Here is a 23,009-nt window from a genome sequence, read left to right as displayed (position 1 = left end):
AGCTATTAAAAAAAGAAAATGCCTCATTACTCTAATTCTCTGATACAATTAGCAATTATATTAAATTTTCTGTGCTCAAATTAATATGTTGTTTCTCTCATCACTGGACTCGGAGTGAGATAGTGAATGGCTATGTAATTCCACCCTTCTTTTATCCTATGCGTCTTAGACTATTTCTTGGCTGCACAAAACTCTTTCATCACTCAGACAGGGCTTGGTATTACAGCATTTCCTGAATTCCTGCATTCTGAAAATAGTTTCATTATAATCTCAGTATCTGAGGAAAGTTTGACTAGACAGACATCCTTACTCCCATCTTCTTGAGATTCTTGAAAATGCTGTCCACTGTATCTCCCCTTGTACTCTGTTGTAAAATCTGATGGAACCTGACTTCAGTGGCTTTGTAAAAGACTTGGCTTTTTCTTTTCTTCTTTTTAAAAAGAATTTAACAGCTTTACTAGAATGTTTCATTGACCAATCTGAAAAGTGGGCCCCGTATAGACTTATTTCTTTCTTCTTTACTTTAAAATAAGTTTGTCTATTCTGTTTTGTTTTGTTTGACAAACAAACACACATGCACAAGTTGGATCTTTGTAGATCATGTTCTATGTTTCAGTACTTCCTTTCTGATAGATTTTTATCCTTTCTAGTATATCTTATTCTCTTGGATGTTTTTACTTCTCAACACCCTTCATAATATTTTCATTTGGTTCTGTTATCTTATTAGCCATCTTGGATTTTTAATTGAGATTATTTGATCCTTTAATGTTTCCTGAGTTTGGACAATTCCATTCCACACAGTCTTCTTGACTAGGGTATATTTCTAGTGTGGTTTTCACTATATACGAGTCAAGGTATTTTTCTCCATCTGTCTGTCACTACTTGTTTCATTCAAGTTGGGTTGTTGTGCAAGTTTCTTTCTGATTAGTCATTGGTTTTGGCAACGAGGTTTTTAGTAATTTAAGCAGTTTTATCTTTGTCTTTTTTTCTTTTTATGGGTGTTGACTGATCATTTTAAAGTGTCTATTTTTCCTAGACCAGCAAAGTCCAGAGGTTCTACTTCGGTAGGGAACTTAGTTTCCGAGTTGCCATAATGGAATACAGTTTCTTTTGAAGACAGACTTCTTTGGAATGGGATGAGGAGACTGGAATGTCTTTTGATTTTTATTCTCTTTGGTTCTACATAGACTTAAATTCTGCTCTTTGCTTCCCTGTCTCCTCTTTCAACACTGTCTTCTCTCCCCAACAGTGAATTTTCTCCCCAAGATTCCTATACTTTTTCTAGTCCTTCATACTATCAGTTCAGACCTTCCTGCTTTACTAGTTAGTACCATATACCTGAATCCACTAGGCCTCAACTTTGTCTTGAATATCTCCTACTCTGTATGGGTCTATTTCTTTCTAGGCTGTGTTAGATCTCCAGTAGGCTCTTCCTTTTTATACCATGTCTGCATCCATAAACTCTTTGTTTTGGTATGCATCTGCTGGCATCAGGGCTTCATATTCTCAATAACATCTAGTTGAAATTTGTGGCATGCTTAACTCAGTTATATTTAAGTATGAGTTACCAATGGTTCAATTTGTCTTCTTTTTTGATCTTTGGGTTTATAGAGAATTTTTTAAAATGATTTTTATTTAAGTAGTGATTATTATCACCAAGAGTTTATAGTTTTAATAATCTCTAAAGATGCCTCTATTCTATTGTTTTGAGATATGACTTCATGAATCCCAGGCTGGTCTTGAACTTCTGGCCTTCTTCCCTCCATCTCCTGAGTGCTGGGATTATAAACATGAACCACCACTTGGGGTTGAACACAAGATTTTCAGTCTCACACATGCTAGGTAACCTCTCTACCAACAGAGCTACATTCTTGGCACTAAATGTTTTCTGTTTTGTTGTGCTGGGAATTGAACCCAGGGCTTCACATATGGTAGGCAAGTGTGATGTTGCCTACCACTAAATTATATTTCCAGTCCATGCAATAATTTTCTTTTGTTATTGCTGTTTTTTTGAAGTACTGAGGATTGAACTGATAGACTCATGCATGCAAGGCAAGCATTCTACCAGCTGAGCTATATCTTCAGCAAGATGCTTCTAAACTGCTATTCAAAAGCAGCATAATAGGCCGGGCAGTGGTGGCGCATGCCTTTAATCCCAGCACTCGGGAGGCAGAGCCAGGCAGATCTCTGTGAGTTCGAGGCCAGCCTGGACTACCAAGTGAGTTCCAGGAAAGGCGCAAAGCTACACAGAGAAACCCTGTCTCGAAAAACCAAAAAAAAAAAAAAAAAAAAGCAGCATAATAATACAGCACTGTGCAACTGGAAGAAGCAATAGGAATAGTTGTATATCACTGTGAAGTCATCTTTAGGACATACCAATAAACAAAAAAGACCAAGCGAAGACAAGTATGCAACGTATGCTATTTTTATAGGCACACATGTATATGTGTGTATATATATATATATATATGTAAATATATGTGTGTATACACACACACATATATTTACATTCACTACTCTTAATTCTCTGATATAGTTATTAATAATAATTAAAGTTCTGACACAAATACATGCATATTAATATGTAACAATTATATATACATATATGTGCATACATATATATTTACCTAAATATTTTGTTTGCTTTTATATTACTTTTTCAATGTTAGGTACTAAATCAAGGATCTTGTGTATGTTAGGCAAGTGATCTGTCTCTGAAGTACATCCCAAGTCTTTGGCTATAATTTTTTGAATGAAAAATAAGCAAAATTTAAGGAAAGTGATTACCTATTCAAAAAGGAAAAACTACACTAAAAAGAAGTTTTATGAATATATTTTGTTTCATAAACTTTACTTTAAAATGCATATATTTACGTATTTGTAAATCCAATTAATTAAAAAGCAATTCCACCTTAATTCCTAAATCAGTGACAGAGCCACGCAGAAAGAAATTAATCCGAATAAACTTACTGTCTCTATTTGCCTTGAGAGTTAAGAAAAAAATGCAAAGAACTAAAACAGTATCCATCACCACAATGGTGACAGTTGGCTAAGAGTCTGAGCCTGTTGCATGTATACTGTGGAATAAAGCATATAAAATTACCTCATTTATATTGGGGTAGTAAGATGTAAGATGACAGAGACAAAGTAGACAAACAGGCCACTGTCCTGAATTTAAGCAGGATATAGCAATATGAATTTAATGTTATCTAAAACAGAAAAAAGGCAGGTTCTGCCTCTCTATACCAGCAAGTCCTAAAACAATTACCTACCTACCCAAAATTTTGGCTATTTAGTGCTCAGATTATGATTTCTAAATATCATTTCTCACTAAAAGGACTGCTATCAGTTACTCTTCATCACCATTTTGATAAAAATGCCTGAAAAACACAACTTAAGGGGAGATGGAGGGTCATGATTTGAGGGGGCACAGCCTGTCGCTGTGAAGAAGCTATGGCAGCTGGAGCGGTTCACAGCTAGAGCAGTGGAAGGACAAGGCAGATGGTACATCCACTGGTGGTCGGGGAGCAGAGAGCTCGGGCAGGACTTGGGACTGGGCTCACACCCAAGGCCTGCCTCTCCGACCCCAGTGACCAACTTCTTCCAACTAGGCCCATCTCCTAAAGGTTCCAGAAACTCCTAAAACAGAACCAGAAGCTGACATGCCAATTATAAGTTCCAAGATTCTTTGTGAGAAAGTAGCCCTGGGAGCTGCTGAAGACAGCTCAGTGGCTAAGAGCACTTGCTGCTCTCGTAGAGGACCTGGGTTCCATTTTCAGCACCCACATGGAGGCTCGCAACCATCTGTGACCCCAGTTCCTGGGAATACAGTACCCCTTTTTGGCGTTTGCAGGCACCACACACACATAATACACACACACACACACACACACACACACACACACACACACACACACACACACACACACGGGAAAAATATCCACACACATAAAACTTTAAAAAGAATGTTATGAGTGGCTTCTAGTCCCTTCCCAACAGAGTACCTGCTCCCTTCTGAAACCTTGTGAGCACAGCCTTTACTGTCTGCATTCCTACTGACATCCTGGTCTTTCACACCTAGCACACATTGTTGGTCATGGCTCGAGACCAGGGCTGAGCAGGTTTTCCTAATGTGTCAGATAGTATGTATCTCAAGCCAAGTTGAAGAAGGTTTTGGAGCTGCAAGTTTGAGAGACTCTACTAGGTTATAAAACAAGGCACAACCAAGAGCCTGTCATCTGCGAGATATGTGTGTGAAAAACAACAACCCCCACCCCCACCTCCAAACCCGAATCTGAGTCTGATCAAACCTCTAGGTCTAGCTATGATATCTAGGAAACAGGAATGGAGAAAAGCATTAAATGACAGTAATAGATATAATCAGCAGAAGATAATTATGAGAAAATTTAAAGATGTGGGGTTTGCAACAAGTAAGTTTCAAGGGAAAAAAAGGAGGGAAGGAAATCCCATACACTAAGAGGCTTAGCATACATACCAACCAACTTTATTTAAAGAAATTCAAGATGAGAGACGACAGAGGAGAAGGAAAGATGAAGAGGGATAAATGTGGGAGGGGGGAAGATAGGGAAGGAGATAAGAGAGAGAAAGAGAAAGAAAGATGAGAAGGAGGGAAGAAGAGAGGACGTGACAGGAGAGGGAAAAAGACAAGCAGGAAAGGAAAAGGAAAGGAGAAAGACAGGGAGGAAAGGAAGGAGGAAAGGTGTTATGACGGTGGGATAATTTAAGCATAAATATTTACTGGTGTGATAATGTGGTATGGCTATGCTTTTAAAATATCCTTACCTATGAGAGAGACATTCTATTTCACAATAAAGTGGTACTATATTTGTACTTTAAGGCAGACACAATCAAGTATATGTAAAATAACATCGAGTACATGCTGACAATTATAACAATAGAGGATAGACTGACATAACTGTGTGTTTTCTTTACTTTTGTACATATTTGAAGTTTTCCCACATAATTTTTATATGGAAGAAAATGTTAAACTCTTTCAAATGATACATATCCCCTAAGCCCCATTAAAATAGCTCAGCATCCTGAAGGGAACATGGCCTCAAACCCCTAACTCTCTTTCTCTCATGAAGACTCACTGCAATCAATAGTAGCTATCAGTAACTGATGAGATGCCTCATTTTCTCAGGTACTGAGGCAGAAAAAAAGGATGACTATGATCTAAAAGAGAAGTGTGATTATTAGTTTAACTAAAAGAATAGATTTTTAATAATGGATTCTTAATAAGAGAATTCCAAGGACCACGTAAGAACCGGGGGAGAGGACATAAAAGACTTAAGATAACAGGTATCCTTTCTTTCAGGTGAATCAGTTGGGAAAGAGTATGGTTTCCTGTTAAGTTAAAAGAGTATGTGAGGACTAGACACCCTATACTAATGTAAAGATAACCCACTTTATATTAGGTAGGCCTATTAAGGAAACGACTCTGAAAAACAAAGGGTAGTCATGTGTTCAAGGGCTTTTCCATAACAGGATGTATAACTTTTGGAATCTAACTGACTGGCCAGGGAGAACAAGGGTCTAGTTACTCACCTAGAGGGGGCTGCAGCATACCACCATTCTTCTCACAGTTTCCAATTGGTTGGATTTCAGAGGAGTCAACTAGTCTCCAGAAGTCATTCTTGTTGTCACTGCCATCAAGGCGCAGGCGGAGTCGGGCACCTGTCAGTCCAACTACTGTGGCAATACAGGTGGATGTGGTGTTCCTGGGGTCCTGTGCTTCTAATTTCATGCTGATCTTGAACTCATTGCTTGGAGGTGTGTAGGACTGAGGAGAAGAAGCCAAGGGAATTAGGTAGACTAAGTATAAACCGCATTTCAATAGGAATGTTAAAGAGATGGAACTTGAAAATGTATGAATTGGATTCAACGTGGTTAAAGATGGCCAAGGACAAGTCTGGCTTATTCCCTAACATTTAGGAAAGGTTTTCTACAAATGAAGCATTAGAAATAAGATGAAAGAAAAAGTTCCTTTCCTCTGAAGTATCACATATTGACTCATACCAGTACAAGAAAGGGTAGGAGTGTCTGATGATGTCTGCTGCTCATTTGCTTTTCCTACATCTACCATGAAGACTAGTAGGAGTTGACTTCTTTCTTATTTTAATATTAACTCATAAATGAACTAATATAATTGACATACTGTAAACTGTACATTTTGGTAAGTCTTGACATGACATCACAGGCACTCTTATCTACTTCTGAAAGCACTATTATGATCAAAATAGTGAACATGCCATCACCCTGAAGTTCTCACATACTTCTTTGTAATTTTCTTCTCCGGCTCCTCTCCTTCTCATCTTAGATGGAATCATGGAGGAGTATTGATTTTATTGACTATATTTTTCAGTCAGTGTAAGTATTATGATATTCTCAATATTGTTGACCTTATCAGTTCAAGTGGAGTATATCTAATCTGAAATTATGAAATTCAAAATGAGCAGCTTTGTCACTGATATGCTGGTACAAGAAAACTCTGTATTTGGCATTATATGATGTGTTGAAGTAAAAAATACCATTAAAATATTGCATAATTACCTTCAGACCATGGGCATACGGCATGTAAGAAACAATAATAAATTGCATGCTTAGATTGGTCATATCCATAAGATACTTTATTTCATAGGAAAATATTCTAAAATCTAAAACACTTCTGATTTCAAAAGTTTAATGTTCCTAGATCTGATACGCATTTCTTTTTGTTGCTGAGTAGTAGGCCATTTGGTTTAGCTCTAGCTTTTGGCTCTTATAAACATGTGCCTATACACATGCATAAACAAATCTTTGTATGAAATATACAATAGTCCTTTGGAAAATACCCTCTGTATACGTTAGTACAGAAATCCTTTTACCTACCCACTGCCCCCTTTTTTTTGAGGCATCTCAACCATAGTCCAGCTGTACCTGGATCTTACCATGTTGTTCAGACAAGCCTCTAATACTGTGGTCCTGCTGCCTCAGCCTCTCAAGTGCTGGGACTATAGATGTGCACCACTATACCCGGCTTTCCCCCAAATATTTCTGGTCTGCTGTTGACAAAATCTACAGCTACAGAAACCACAGATGGAGGACCACTTTTTTTTTTTTTTTTTTTTTTTAAGTTTTTTGAGACAGAGTTTCTCTGTGTAGCTTTGCACCTTTCCTGGAACTCACTCCATAGTCCAGGGTGGCCTCGAACTCACAAAGATCCACCTGCCTCTGCCTCCCGAGTGCTGGGTTTAAAGGTGTGCGCCACCACCGCCCGGCCTTTTTTCTTATATAAACTTCTAATAGTAGAATGGCTGGCTTTTTTTTTGTTGTTGTTTTTTGTTTTTTGTTTTTCGAGACAGGGTTTCTCTGTGTAGCTTTGCGCCTTTCCTGGAACTCACTTTGGAGACCAGGCTGGCCTCGAACTCACAGAGATCCGCCTGCCTCTGCCTCCCGAGTGCTGGGATTAAAGGCGTGCGCCACCACCGCCCGGCATGGCTGGCTTATTTAAGTAGGTTTGTGTGTAACTCTTACACCAAAAGTTAACTCCTTTACAGTATGTAACTCAGTACTTTTCCGCATATTCATAGTTGAGCAAACACCTTACCTATCCATTTTATAATCATCATCATCCTAAAAGAAACCCCATCATTGTTAGGTGTTATTTTCCATTTTCCTCTCATTGATGGATATTTGCATTTTTCTTCTTTAGCTATTACATACGACTAATATTAAGAAAATTAATTATAACTTTACCTTGGGAAGTCCATACCCACACTTCAGTTTGTCTGTCTCATACATAAAGACTAGATTAAACTATATTTAGTAATAAAAATACACAACTGTTTCATAATGCTTAATTCTAAAATTCTTTTCTGCATTAAAGTCAGGAATCAGTTTGTCTTGAGTCAAGGTCCTTAAAGGATTAGGGAGCTCCTTAGGCTGCTGAGAGTAACAGTGTAGAGCTGTGCCTCTGTCCCTGTCTCCTAACCACTGGCAGAATTGTACCATTTGTGAAGAGTGATAATTTGACCTTTCTTTCTTTCTCTTACCTAACTACTGTAGTTAAAATTTCTAATATTATACTAAATAAGAATTGTGACAATACAAAATTTCAGGATATACTAAGAGCCATACTAACCACAACAGCAGGATATTTTCTGATTCTTACCTGGGCGAAAATGTTCAGTTTTCCTCATTCAGTAGAATGCTGCCTAAATGTCTGTCATATACAGGCTTTATTATGTTAAGGCACAATCCTTCTATATCTAATATGTTCATGACTTCTTATCATGAATAACATGAATAATAGATGTTTCTGCATCTATGGGGATGATCATAATTTTTATAATTCATTCAATTTATGCAAGGTATTATGTATATGTTATGTAATATGTATTTAATTTGCATATTCTGAACCATTCTTGCATCCTGGAATGAAACCAACTTGAACATGATGTATGACCTTTCTGACAAGCTCTTGGTTTTAATTTGCAAGCATTTTCTTGAGGATATTTGCCATTTTGCCCATCAGGGTCATTGCTCTACGGTTTTCTTGCTGTTATGCTGTCAGGCTTTGGTAACAGGTATTTCAGGATAAACAGAATTAAGTTGGGAAGGGTCCCCTCCATTTCAGTTGTTTTCTAATCTTTAAAAATCAGCACACAGGTGCCAGGTAATATTATAACATTTTCAAACAAAGTATGATTTTGCTTTTCTTTTCATCTCACCTTTGTTCCTCTGTTGTAGCCACATCCACACACACCTACACACACCCACATACAATGAGTCTTGTCTTCTTTTATGGTTTGAGAAGCATTAGTACTAGTTCTTTAAAAGTTTGGATAAATTCAGGAGCTTGGGATGTGGTTCAGTTGGTGGAGTGCTTGCCTACTGTGTACAAAGTCCTGGGGTTCAACCCCCAATACTGCATAAACTGGGATGTGGATGCAAGAGGATCAGAAGTTCAAGGTCATCCTCAGCTATATAGGGAGTTTGAAGTCAACTTGAAATATATAAGACCATCCCCACCTTACCCTCCTCCCAAAAAAGGAAGAAAGGGAGGGAGGGAGGGGTAGGGGAGAGGGAAGAAGTAAAAGAGAAGGAAGGAAGGAAGGAAGGAAGGAAGGAAGGAAGGAAGGAAGGAAGGAAGGAAGGAAGGAAGGAAGAGATAAAAAAGACAATTAAAAAAGTTGCATCAAATTCAACAACACAATAATCTGGTCCTAGGCTTTTATTTGGTGAGACTTTTTATTACTGATTCAATCTTTCAACATTATTATTTCTTACAGATCTACATTTTTTGGGTGTGTACAGGTATGCCTGTGGTATAGGTGCACATCTGTAAGCACACATCCATGCAGAGGCCAGAAGAGGCCAGCTGGTGTCCTGCTGTGTCATTCTCCACCTTATTTTCTTGAAACAGAGTCTCTCACTGAACCCGAGGCTACGTTGGCAGCCAGCAAGCCAGAGATTGACAATGCAGGTGTTATATGACTATGGCCACACACGGCTTTTGATCTCATACAAGTGCTCTTATCCACTGAGCCATTTTTCTAGCCCTCCATTCTGTTTTTTATATATTCTTGGTTCAACTTTGGCAGGTTATACAGGTCTTAAATTTTTTTCCATTTTACTAGATTTTCCAATTTTTTAGTATATAGTTTTTCAAAAATAATTTCTAGATCCTTTGAACTTTTGTAGTCTCAGTTGGGACATTTCCAGTTTCATCTGGAATTTTATCTGGGCTCTCAATTTCCCTTTAGTTAAGGATTGTTCATTTTGTTTAATTTTTCAAAGAACTATTTTATTCATCCTTTGTGCTCTTCTTTTAGTCTCTATTTCATTTGTTTCTCTTCTGATTCTTCCACAAATTTGGGGTATGGCTTGGTTTTGTTTTTCTAAGACCTTGGGATCAATGATTAAGCTTTTGTTTTCCACTTTTGGTGTAGATACTTGTTACTACAAATGTCCCTCTTTTTTTTTTTTTTGGTTTTTTCAAGACAGGGTTTCTCTGTGTAGCTTTGCGCCTTTCCTGGAGCTCACTTGGTAGCCCAGGCTGGCCTCGAACTCACAGAGATCCGCCTGGCTCTGCCTCCCAAGTGCTGGGATTAAAGGCGTGCGCCACCAACGCCCGGCCACAAATGTCCCTCTTAAGACTGCTCATTTTCTCTCTCAAATTTTTTGATGTGTTTCAATTTTCATTTGGTACAAGGAATATTTTCAATCTGCTCTTTGTGTGTCTACTCTTCCAGTAGAATTTATATCCTATGATTTATATTTAGGAAGTTATGATGGTAGTTATCTTCATTCCAGTGACAGGTGTAGCACCTCCTTAAAGCATCTTTTATAAAGCTGGTCTGGTTAGGAATTCCCTTAATTCTTTGCTTGTTTTGGAAGATCTTTATTTCTATTAAAGATCTGAAGGACAGCCTTGTTGGGTTATAGTAATATGGGTTGAAATAGATCCCTTCCTGGCTTAAAGAGTTTCTACTGAGAAATCTGCTACTAGTCGAATGGGGCTGCTCTTAAATATTGTTTGGTGCGTTTTCTGTACTGCAGACAGTTTTCCTGTATGCTGTAATGAGAACCTTCTATGGCAGGGTCTATTTGGGAATCTAGATACGGATGCCCATGTCCTTCCCAAGATTGCGAAGTTTTCGGCTGTTACTCCAATGAATAGGTTACTATGCCCTCAACTTCCATCTCTCCCCATTTAGGTATGTTAATGATCAGGACATTTGATCTTTTCATGGTACCCTAAAGATCCTGTATGTCTTCTTCATTCTTTTTTTTTAATTTCTGTCTCAATCATTTCAATAAATACCTGTCTTCAAGCTCTAATATTCTTTCTTCTGCCTGTAGACTGCAGTTGAGGCTCCCAACTCAATTTTTAAACTGATTTATAGAACTCTTTATTTCTAATATTTCTGACTGGTTCTTTTTTGAAATCTCCATCTCTCTGCTGAATTTCTCATCATGTTCAGCATTGTCTTACTAGTTTTATTTAACTGCTTGTCTGGTTTTCTTGAGATTTCAAGAAATAATTCTTTTGAATTCTCTATCAGGTACTTCACTTTGGTACCTGTGGAGTCTCTTACTAGAGTGTTATGAATGGACTTTAGGAGATGTTGTATTACCTTGTTCTTCATACTTCTTGTATTCCTATGTTAAAGCTTGCATATCCGGTACAATGGATAGCCTTATCACTTTTATGGAACGGGCTTAACTTTTTCCAGAAGATGTATCTTGATCATTGATTTATTGATATTCAATGCCAATGTTACTTCCAGTTTGAACACAATAGTGTGATCTGCCTAAAGCATGTTTGTCTATGATGAGTTTGTCTATGTTGAGTTTGAGTACAGTGCATTCATTCTACTTATCTGTATTATATCAGAATCAGAGAGAGACCTACTGTCTCTCTATGCAATACAATCAAGACTGGAGATACTCAAGTAGTTCAAGCAAGTATGATACAGAAAGCAATATGTGTGGGTATACTCTGTGCTTACTCCTATAATGAAACTTGTGACCTGTACAAGGTGAGTTGTTTCCTTAGGCACTGATGATGATATTCATTGTATTACTTGAACCCTCTGCATTTGCTGTTCTAGTAATGAGGAGCCTGAGGCACTTGTCCTCTGATCTGACACTGGCATGGGTTCAGGTACTAAACAGAGAGGGTGGTACAGGAACCTCTGTCAGTGGCCCTCATGCTCTGACTTATGAGTGATCAATGCAATGAGGAGTTGTAGATAAAGTTGTGTTGTTCCCCTACTGTGAGAATGCCTGCTCTGGATTGTGACCTCAGACTCCTCATAACTGTGTATGTCTGAAGATGTATGGAGACTTCCCAGTTTTTCAGATACAGTGCCTAGGAAAGAATACAGTGAAAAGGATGACTGAAATTTGGCAAATTCCTCTCAGAGAGGTGCTAAGTGGAAGGGAGGGAGAGCAGAATGTGGCTGGTATTGGCCATGGTTCCCCTGAAACTTGTTAGGCTGTGTACCTGAGGCAAGAGTACATCTGGGGCCATAGGGATGTTGTTCAAATGTTCCCAGCATGTCTCTGGTAGGGTAGTAGTAGAAACTCAGAATTATTTCTCGGCATTATAGCAACACTGTGTGTAGTGGTGGGAGAGTTGTGTCAAGAACTATCTGTACAACTATTTCAGTCCTGCACCCATGTGAAACATGAAATAGGCCACATTTCCAGTATCAGAAGGTAGTCTCAATCTCATGGTTTGTTTGTTTTTTTTGTAAGTGGCAGCCTCCACTATCCTCCCTGTTATAACATCTGATGCCCAGCTATGTAAAGGATTTGTCTCAGAATCATTCTGACTAGCTATGCCTGGTCTGTTGAGGCAAACCACACACTGAGCCAGTATAGTAGAATGTCTACAGGTTCCATAATTTGGATATATAGGGTTTCTAAATCATAAAGCAGTCCTAATTCAGACAATAGGTTTCCTCCTCTCAAGATGACTGGCAATACCACCCTGGTAGTTTGCTGGGAGTTGAAAGTCTAAACCTAGGCTACTGTGCAGTTTTTAGACCTGGAAGAACTGTGAAGCTTTCTTAAGCCAGTAGAATACCTATCTGAGCTGGTAGATCGGTGGGACTCTTCCACCTTTACCCCTGTGTAGAGAAACTTCTTTCCAAGATATTGTGCTAAGGTGAGACATTTTGTTTCTTTTGCTTTGCTGCTGTCCCAGGCCTCTGGATTTTGCAATTTGTGTCCTGCTGAACATATAACTATACACTTGTCCCTTCCTTTTTTCACTGTGGAGAAGCCCTTTCCTGATGGATGTTTCTATTCAGATATTTTGCCTTCCTGCTTTGTTCTTTCTTTTAAAGGCTGCTTTGGCTGTTCTGAGTTTCTTATGGTTCTATATAAATTGTAGGGTCAATTCTGCCAATTTCTGCCCCAAAATCTGGTATTTTGATAGGGACTGTGGCCAATTTATACATCATTTTGGGGAGTACTGTTATACTGTTGTGATTTACAAATATTTTCTCTTAATGTGGCTTGTATCTTACTCTCATACAGGTATCTTTAAAAATTATTTTTACTTATGTGCATGTGTATTTATGCATGTAGGTATGTGTACATGAGTGCAGATGCCTGTAAGTCCAGAGGTGTTAGATCCCCTGGAGCTGTAGTTACAGATGGTTGTGAGTCACCTGACTTGAGAGGTAGGAACCTAACTGAGGTCATCTGGAAGAACGGCTAGTGCTCTTAACTGCTGAGCCATCTCTTCAGCCCTCACAATTATCTTTTGAGGAACCGGAGTTTATAACTCTGAAATTTCCTTTGTGTGTGTGTGTGTGTGTGTGTGTGTGTGTGTGTGTGTGTGTGTGTGTGTGTTATATGCATGTGTACAGTACACGTTCATGTTTGTGCATGTATGTGCAGGTCAGAGGTCAGTGTGAGCTCTCTTTAATCGCTCTTTAGTATTGAATATGTACGCTTGCCCATATGCATGCATGTTGAAGTCAGAGACTGATATCAGGGTGTCCTCTGACACTCTCCACCTGAATTTTGGAGACAAGGTCTTTCACTGAATCTGGAGCCTGGGCCACAGGCATGGGCTGTCATACTTGGTTTTGATCTGGGTGCTAGGGATCTGAAGTCAGAGCCTCATGCTTGAGAAACAAGCATTTTATTGACTAAGCCATCTCCTCAGCCTCTCCTTTCATAATTTTTAATTTTTATGGAGCAATTTTTTCAGATATTTTCTATATGTGAGTTTTGGATATTTGTAAGTTCACCTCACCCCTCTGGCTGCTATTTTAAGTCAGAGTTTCTCTTCTGTTATATATTCTGTTGGATTATTTTAAATAATTGACTAGAATGCTAATTTAATACTGAGTCACATTTTTGAGGGGTTATATTATTCAATTCTAATGGCTCTTTTTCCTTCAGTAGTATGATGTTTTCTGCCAAGGGTAAGACATAACAGCTTATGAGAGACCCTTTTGCTCCATATCTTTTCACCACTAATGTGTCTTCTTTTAAATCATAGCCATTAAAAAACCGTCTGGTGATATCTTAGCCATCATTACTCTCATACTCCTTTCTCTTTCTTCTCTTCGGGAATACTGATCACACATCTATCTGGCAAGTAGCAGCTCTGGTTTGCTACTCTCTTTTCATTTGAGTCTGAACTGCTTTGTCTTTGTGATTCATTTTGGGTAGTTTCTATTCCTGTGTCTCAGAGTTCAGTAATATTTTCTTGTAACATTAATATTAACCAGTGCATTTTTAATTTTGCATATAGTTAATTGAGAATCTTGACATCTTTCATTTCTCTGCTTACACTTGGAACATATCAAATAATTAAAACAATACTTTCAGGTGTTTATCTTTTGTTCTGTGCCCTGTATAGGTCCTGAGTCAGTCTGAACCAATTGACTATTCTCTTTCCTATTGACTGCACTCTTCTGCCTCTTTGCATGCCCACTAACCTTTGACTAGATGCTAGGTACTGTGGAATTTATTGCTGGGTACTGGATATTTTTTGCATTTCTATAGATTTTCTTGTGATTTGTTTCTAGATGAAGTTTCCTGAGGACAGTTTGATCCCTTCAAGTATGACTTTTATGAGTTTTTTATACAAGTCTGGAGCAATGTTCAGAGTATGACTATTTCCTATTATCTAAAAGGCCTTCCTGACTATTCTTCCAATGATCAATTAAAGAAGAGACTTTCCAGGAACCATGTTCAGTCTTGTGTGAGTATCAGGCTTTCTTCTAATGTTTTCAGGTGGATTTTCCATTGGCCATAAATAGTTTCCTCATCACTCAACAGTAGTGCTTTCCTGAATAATTAAAGATGATCTTCTATAGCCCTTTTGGGTTTTTCTATGTTAAATGTCTATCTTCTCTGACACAGTGACTTGTAAATTCTAGCTACTTTAATGCATCTGGACTCTCAGTTCCATATCCTTGAATTAGGGAGTCTGATGGCTCAACCTAAGGTTCACCTTCCTTGGAACATGATCTGGATCTAGGAAGCCGGCAAATCACACAGGCTTAACTCATTTGTTTCCCATTTCTCAGACCACTGTTTATTTCTCTGATTTTTGGTGACTTGAGAGCTATTTCTTAGTATATTTAAATTAAGAATGGTTTAGGTAAACATCTGAATTTAGACTATATTATTTCAAATAAACAGAAATATGTACTTTTACTTAGAAACTAGATAAAACTTAAAGTGAACTAACTGAGGACTAAAACAAGAGTGGTGTAAAGAGCTGGCATCTTGCTCTGTTTAGCAACTGTGCACTGCTTAGCTTACCAACCTTACTACACATTGACATGGTGACATCACCACACATTGTCTGGAACACTTAATTTTATGTGAGAAGCTTTGAATGATTCAAAAAATGTCCCCCAGTAAGACTGGGCTCAGTGTTCTTAAAGAAAAGTAAGATTGTGGCAGAGGTGTTGAACACAGGAAAAGAATACTGCTCCACATTCAAAAACCATCTAAAACTCACAATTCTCTTTCCTATCTCTCTGAATTAAAGCTCCAGGAAAAAAAATGGTCATTTTTTTTTTTTCAGTAACAGAATAATCTTGGAGGAAAGAAGGTGTTCCTTGGAATGAAGTTGGGGAGATGCCTGCTGCTAAAACTCAGAAACCAACTTTTACTTGAGCTCCTCTCATACAAGTTTATTTTGGGGTCCTCAGGTGAGAAGTCAAAGGGCTCCTACCTCATGCTCTGATTACTCAAGCACCAGAAAACACTGTCTCCCACCTACTAACCATGTTGAAAATCAATTACCTGCTTGAAGCAATGGACAGGCGCTGGGACTGAACATGTTTCTTTTAGGTATTTGTCCCAGGTAAAATGACCTGTAAAGGAAATAGAAATCTCTATCACAGTCAACTTCCTAAACAAATGCCTTTAGAATGTGCTCTACACTAAACAGCAAGCAAGCCCTTAGTGGGCTGGTTTAAACTTTTGTTTTGCATTTGATCTTAGTCAAAGGTAATCTTAGAGGGAAGAATCCAAGTGCCCTGGATGAATCTTTTTAAATTAATGTTTTAAAATCATAGTCTTAAGATAATCTATGCTGTTTTGCATGTTAGTCCCTGGACCAACTAAAAATCCTAGAGTAGGATATACTAGCATCTCGAAGAAGTACCAAGAAGCCCTCAGCAGGCAGAAGGCAGAAGGTAGTGAAGGAATTGTTCTTCTTGAACAATCTGACTCCTGGAAAGGCCCTGCATTGAGGTCAGGTAGCATGATTCAGCATCCCACACCTCAGCTTAGAAAGTATTAAGCAAAGACTATCTAGAGACATTGGCAAGAAGATTTCAGGGGAGGGAAAGCAACATTATTGAGAGAAATATACTCGAGTTCTCACCTTTTAAATCGCCACTCCATGTACAAAATGCTGTACTGAGGTACACAATGATGGGTATGTGATAATCTAGCCCAGTAGGGCTTGAGAAGCAATTCTGATGACAACACGAAGAACAAACTGGGTTGTCTACAGAATCATTTACTCTCTTGATGTTGCCTCAAGTATCTCAAAGCATAAAGAACAATGAACTGAAGATCAATCTTTAAGGTGACACTATTCCAGGGCTAGGACAACATGGAAAGGCATAGCCTGTTATATACGAATATCACTGGACCACAAAAGATTACCAAGTTCTTTACTTCAAAGTTAAAGCAATTTACAGTTTCCACCTAATACCCACCTAGAGGTGACCCCATGATGGAGCAGGGAAGGTCCCAGAGACTCTCACAAGCTAAAACACTGTAGCAAACCAGCATTTCTTGAAGTTTCCTCTGTAGTGGAGTAGCACAGGGCCCCTTTGGACCATGCAAAAAGCACTAGCTGCTGGGAATAAAAATGAATCACTGAATAATGATATCTAAATCACTACAAAGATGATGCCAAGACTTTACATTCTGCTGACTTTATAGCTTCTGTTTTAAGGTTGGTTTCTTTCCCACCACCCTTAACTAAGCAAATAGGTTTGGCCAGAAATCCCAATTGGTTCTGAAATATTTCACAAGCCAGTCGATGATTAAATAATATGACCAGACAGTCCATACAGTAAATGACAGAGTTATTTCCTGGAGTGAAGATTTAAAGAGGTTATCAAAATTTAATTAATGAATTTGCTTGCTATTAGTTGAGAAGGTCTTAAATCAAGGACTGAATAAATGTTATCATTATTTGCTATTAGAAAAAGAAAACATTGCAATTATTACATCTTTACAAATGAAAGAGTAAGTCAAATTTTAAGTCTTGGGATTTTACTGGTCTGAGACCCTTAAGCTCTCTACCATCTAGAGCAGCAAGTCCAATTCAGCTTTCCTGTGCTGACAGAAATGAACTGTGTATCTGTGCTATCCAATAAGATAGCACTAGCATATAATTTTTGAACATTTTAAACGTGACTAGTGTAAGGATCTACATTTTAAATTTTATTTAACTTCAAATAATTTTAAAATGTACATATGGCTCATAGCTAATATGTTAGGAAACAAAGTCTAAAAGCTTGGCCATTTCTGGGTAATTGCTTTTATTACCTTGAGTTCTGACCAAAAGTACCCAAGAGACTTTGATTTTAAGAATTATGGCAGCATTAATTACAGTTGCCTATTACACATATTAACCACACTAATCAACTCCTGTGCTATAAGGTAAAAAGGCTAGAAACCTCAGGCATATACAATGTAGGAAACCTCCTATTATTGAGTAAAGAAGAATATATTAAAAGCAGTCCAAACACCATGATGACTGATTTGAACCATACCTTTTTTCTTCTATTTGACTGCTGGGTTATCATCAGGTAAATTTAAAATTAAGATACCTTTTATTAAACAAATCAGAGTACTTAAACACATTCTTTCATGTTTATCATATAGTCAGATATTATGACTTCTGAATCTGCAAGCATTAAAATAATCACAAAGAAATGGCAGCAAGCAAGGTATGGATCAACAGTTAATTGTAAAAAAGAGATAATAAAACTACTATGCTTTGTAAACCACATGGTCCCTATCATAGCTGTTAAACTCAGCCATTCTGGTAGTGGGCTAGAAGGTACAAACAATGAAAACTGAAAAGAGAAGAGAAAGCTTGTATTCTATGAAGCCTTGACAAAGCAGGTAGCAGGCTCATTGTGGCCCTCAGACAGTAGTTTCACAACACAAGGTCTAAAGTGTTGATTCCAAAACCATATTCCTAAGTGTTCTCATTTCTTCAAAGTTTATGGAACCACCTTTAAAAGTTTTTACTCAGTAGCTTCAAGTTAAATCTGTGTCTATGGACCACTGGTATTTTTAAAAAATATACTAGAAGTCAAAAGATGCTGCTTAGGTCTATTTTTATAGCAAATATCTTGGGTAAATTTAACCTCCCAAGCCTCAGTTTGCTCATCTGAAAGATGGAGATAATTGTATCTATAAATGCATACAATTGTATATGAATCTTCATTTGATAAATATGTAATATCCTTCCAAGTGTAAAGAACTGTGTTAACTGTTGGTGGACCAAGACAGATAGAGTTCCTGCATCATAACACTTTCAGTCACTAGATGAGCAGAAATATTGAACTTACTTGCACAAATAATATTGCAATTAAAATAAGTTTAATTTAAATTTAAATATTTTATTTTTATTTTAATTATGTGTATGTATGTATGTCAGTGTTTGAGTGTACACACATATGTGTGGGTGTCCACAGAGTCCAAAAGAGGGCCTCAGATCCCCTTAGAATTAGAGTTACAGGTGAGCCACCTAACCTGGGTGCTGGGAACCAGAATGAGGTTCTCTACAAGAGCAGCAAGTGCTCTTAATTGTTTAGCCATTGCTTGACCAGTACAGGGAAATTTAGTTTATATTTGGGACCTTACTAACAGACATATAATGTTTTATAATTTAAGCACATATAAAACAAATGTTTTTAAATTATTCATATACAAATTAAACATTAAAATATAACTTGAGTTTTCAATTATTTATTCAACACATTAACCGAGTATCTTCCTCAGAGGAGGCAGTTTAACAGGGATCTCTACCTTATGGGATTTCCATTGCATTCTGGTATGTGATAAGATACAATTAGCATAGAAATAAGAAAGGTGGTAAGCATTTGAAAGGAATAAAGTGGTGTGAAAGAAGATAAAATAAAGAAAGAAGCAAGCTTATTTATTTACTTATCAGCTACTCTAGCTGGCTACTATTCTGGTTGTGGTCCTCTTTAAGAACTCTACTTTGTTCTACTTAGTTGTGGAAAGAAAAATCCTTAAGAGCAGTAATAATAATGTCTTCAGATTAGAAATTCTACTTCAAGATTACTGTCTAAACATGGTTTCATCATGCATATATACTGTAACTTAATAGATCATAACAATTTGTGATAGTCATTTAAATATTGCCTAATTTTTAAATGCATATCTTTGTGTATACATCTTTGAGTACTTTTAAAATGATCTCTGTGATGGTTAATCTTAATTGTTAACTTGGTTGGACTGAGAAATTGAGGTTATTAAAGCATCTTCCTGGGTGTCTGTGAGGATGTTCCCTAAGATAAATACATCATGAGGGCTCTGATCTAATCAATGGTTTAATCCATTGATAGATTGAGACTGTCAACAGATTCCTGGGAGGTGGCCAAACTGTAGAAGGTAGAATCAGTTGAAAGAAGCTGGTTCCTTGGTGTGGGCTTTGAAGGGTTTATTTTGTCTGTGGCCTCTCTCTGTTCCTTCTCTTTGCCTTGTTTACAATGAGATAATCAGTTTTCTTCCTTCCTTCCTTCCCGATACTTCTGCTTTCCCATAGACCTAAAAGCCACAGAGCCAGCTGACCATGGACCAAAACCTCCAAAACAACCCAAAGGAAACCTTTCCTTCCTTAATGTTTCTTTCAGGCATTTGTTTATTATTTAACTTTTTATGCTTTTATTAACACATATTAATTATACATAAGTGTATTTCATTATAATACTCATATATATGCATATAAAGCATTTTGGTCATATTCACACCATGCCTCCTCCTACTCTCTCTGAGTTTAGTTAGTGATAAAAATCTGACTAACACAGTCTCCCTGGAGCAAATACCAAAGAGTAGGATTAACAGACAAACTGGATACTTTAGGTTTTGACATAATCTATATTGCTGAAATATCCTCTAGAAAGAGCATGCCAATTTTTATTACTATCAAAGGTATATGAATGAAAAGGGGGTAAATATGACTAAAACACAGTCTGGTCTGGAACTTGGCTGACCTCAAACTAGCAATTCTGCTGCCTTAGATTCCCAAGTGCTGGGAAATTTGATAAATCTAACAGTAAAAAATAGGAACAAACAAACAAACAAACAAACAAACAAAACCCGCTAATATACATTTTGGACAGTTTTTTTGATTACTAGTAAGTTTGAAGACTTTTGGAGGCTTATTAACTAGTTTTTATTTTTGTCATTTTTCTGCTAACATAAATGTCCATTTCTTATAGATCCTAAGGTCTTTGCAAATGAATATAAGTCCTTCATGTATAAATTAAAAGGCTAACCTTACCCTCATGTTTCTCTGTCATCCCTTTTATGGCTTCTAGCTATTCATACTACACTTTCCTCACTTAAATATTATAAAAAATATTAACCCATGTTTTCCTCAAGAATGTCTCTGGTTTCATATATATGTATGTATTTGATCTATTTGTAATTTAGTTTATAAAATGAATGAAGCAAACATTTAGCTTTCTCTTTTCATTTTTTAAATAAAAGTGCTCCAACATCATCTATTAAATAAACCATCTTCTCTCTATGAACTTGAAATCACCTTGATCTTGTATTAATTTTTTATACATCCTTAGATCTATTTCTGGACTCTATTCTGTTGTTCTCATTAGTCCATCTATCCCAGCATCAGGAACACTGTTTCATGTAATTTTATAACTAATTAAATTTGCTTGAGTGAGTTATTTCTTAACTCATATCTTCCACACTATGCGTTCTTGGCATTTTTCAGATGATAAGTAAATGGTAGCATATACAGCTTCTAAAAAAATCCAGTTATTCTAAAATGTCTAATGTTAAATAATACTCTCTAAAGGGTTCATTCAGAACCCTTTAAAATTATTAGCCTGATGTTTTAATGGATCACCTAAAAATAAAACATCAAACCAAAAAATAATTTCTGAAAACAAATAACAGGAGCTGAATTATACTATTAGTGTCCTTTCTACACCACAAAGAAACCTCTTAGCTAAAAGCAAAGAGTTCATGAGATAGCTTGGCTAAAAAGGGAAGTTTCAAGTGGAAGCTCGGCTCCCAGAATCAATGCAATAAAAATTCATTAATATACATTCCAACCATCTGGTTTGAGGTTTTAAAAAATTCATGCACAGAGAAGTATGAGTGATTTAGTATGTACAGTCTTTCATCAAATGCCTGAAGACTAGAGCAGAAGGTTGGGCAAAACAAAATCCAAACATCCAGACCAAACCCCAAAATAACAACAAAAACCTCAAACAAAACAAATCCAACCCAACCCAAACAAACAAACAAACAAACAAACAAACAAAAAACAAAGCCAGTTCCAGCTATGACACTAACATTTTCATGTAGTTCCTTCACCAAGAAAAAAAAATGAAAAAGAAAAGTCTCTTGAGGTATTGTTACTTAATAGAAATAAAGCATGTAGAGCAACATTACTGTTCTTTTCAGGCAACGAGGAAGAGGTTTTGACAGGCTTTCTGGAGAGTGCAGGTAGGCAATGTGGAGTGAAAAAGGTCAGGGCTGGGGAGGCTTCACAGGCCCAAAATCATGACTTTCACGCTAGATGGCAGTTTCCTCAAACAAACTTTAGATACTCTGGCCTTGTACCTTTACCCAAACCACCCATGTACATCGACAGACACTCAACAAAACCACTATATTCTCTGCAAAGCGTTCTGGTTTTCTCCTCTCCTGTTTAAGATCTGTTCATACTCATCCCATCCCATCACTGTAATGAGCCATTTCAACTCTTTACGGATAGGGACTGTTGATTCCTTTTCAGCCTTTGCTGTTTAACATGGTGCCTTGCAGCTTAGCTAGCACAGGCTCAATTCAAGTTTGGGGTGAATGAAAGCAAGAAGCAGCACCCAAGTCCTACTTCACTCTGGATTAGTAACATCACATGTGGCATTAAGTTTGGCTTGACTCTGAGAGAGACACAGCACACAAGAACAAAAATGGTGACTTTGTGGTAAAGAGATCCAAAAGCATGTCACCTGTGAACCAACTGAAGGAACATTAGCATTAACCATGAGTAAGAAATCAGTCTCAGAGCCATTTCCTCACCCATTCTTCAAAGAATTATTTACAGTATTGTGCTGGGTACGGAGATACAACCATGATCAAAATATTGCCCTTGTTCTTGTGAGCTTCAGTCTAGGGAGGGACAGAAACTAAATGATCCATGGCAGAATGGTGTGGTGAGGGCTGCTTGGAGAGGTGGAGGGTGCTGTAGGAGCACGCAGAAGGTTTGTGGAAGGCTTCCCAGAGGCAAGAACATTCGGGTTCCTAAGTATAAAAGGATAAGATAAGCAGGAGTCAAAGCAAAAGCAAACTGTTTCAGAGAAAAGTTTAGAAAGAGGTTGTAGACAGAAAAAGTGTTTGGGTATCAAAGCACCCTTTACACCACATGGTAGTATAGTCAACCCAAAAGGACTTAGAAGGACCATAGAAACAAATCTCTGGACATGTCTGCAAAGGTTTATTTGAATTAGGTTAAATGAGGTGGAAAGACTCTCGCTAAATGTGACTGGCACCATTCAACGGGTCCCAGACTACAAACGATGGAGAAAGTTAGCCAAGCACAGGCACTCATCTCCCGCTGCTTCCTGGCTATGGCTATAGCCAGCTGTCTCGGGCTCCTGATACCACTGCTGCTCCACTCTCTCCATGCCCTGTCATGAGTATCAACTCAGACTGAATAAACCCTTCTTTCTTCCTTAAGTTGCTTCTGTCAAGCATTCTGCGACAGC

The 23,009-nt window shown here is 37.6% G+C and overlaps 1 protein-coding gene across 12 annotated transcripts in view; it reads right to left on the bottom strand.

Annotated features, from left to right (window-relative positions):
• Scmh1 (Scm polycomb group protein homolog 1) overlaps positions 1-23,009 on the bottom strand; it is a 167,104-nt gene that overhangs the window by 87,896 nt on the left and 56,199 nt on the right. For 3 of the 12 annotated variants that reach the window (XM_076564960.1, XM_076564963.1, XM_076564962.1), the window contains 3 exons: positions 16,719-16,858; positions 15,793-15,863; positions 5,569-5,803 (listed from right to left, as the gene is read on the bottom strand). In XM_076564960.1, coding sequence (XP_076421075.1) covers positions 5,569-5,803; positions 15,793-15,863; positions 16,719-16,794 — 382 coding nt within the window. In that variant the 5' untranslated portion in view covers positions 16,795-16,858. Of the gene's footprint in view, positions 1-5,568; positions 5,804-6,296; positions 6,479-6,573; positions 6,842-15,792; positions 15,864-16,718; positions 16,862-22,323; positions 22,345-23,009 lie in introns of those variants that run through there. The other 9 variants (XM_076564958.1, XM_076564956.1, XM_076564957.1 and 6 more) reach the window with 6 other exon arrangements.

This window comes from Peromyscus maniculatus, chromosome 2 (assembly GCF_049852395.1).
Source record: "Peromyscus maniculatus bairdii isolate BWxNUB_F1_BW_parent chromosome 2, HU_Pman_BW_mat_3.1, whole genome shotgun sequence".
NCBI classification, from domain to species: Eukaryota; Metazoa; Chordata; class Mammalia; order Rodentia; family Cricetidae; genus Peromyscus; species Peromyscus maniculatus.
This window is presented reverse-complemented; position numbering and strand designations above follow the sequence as displayed.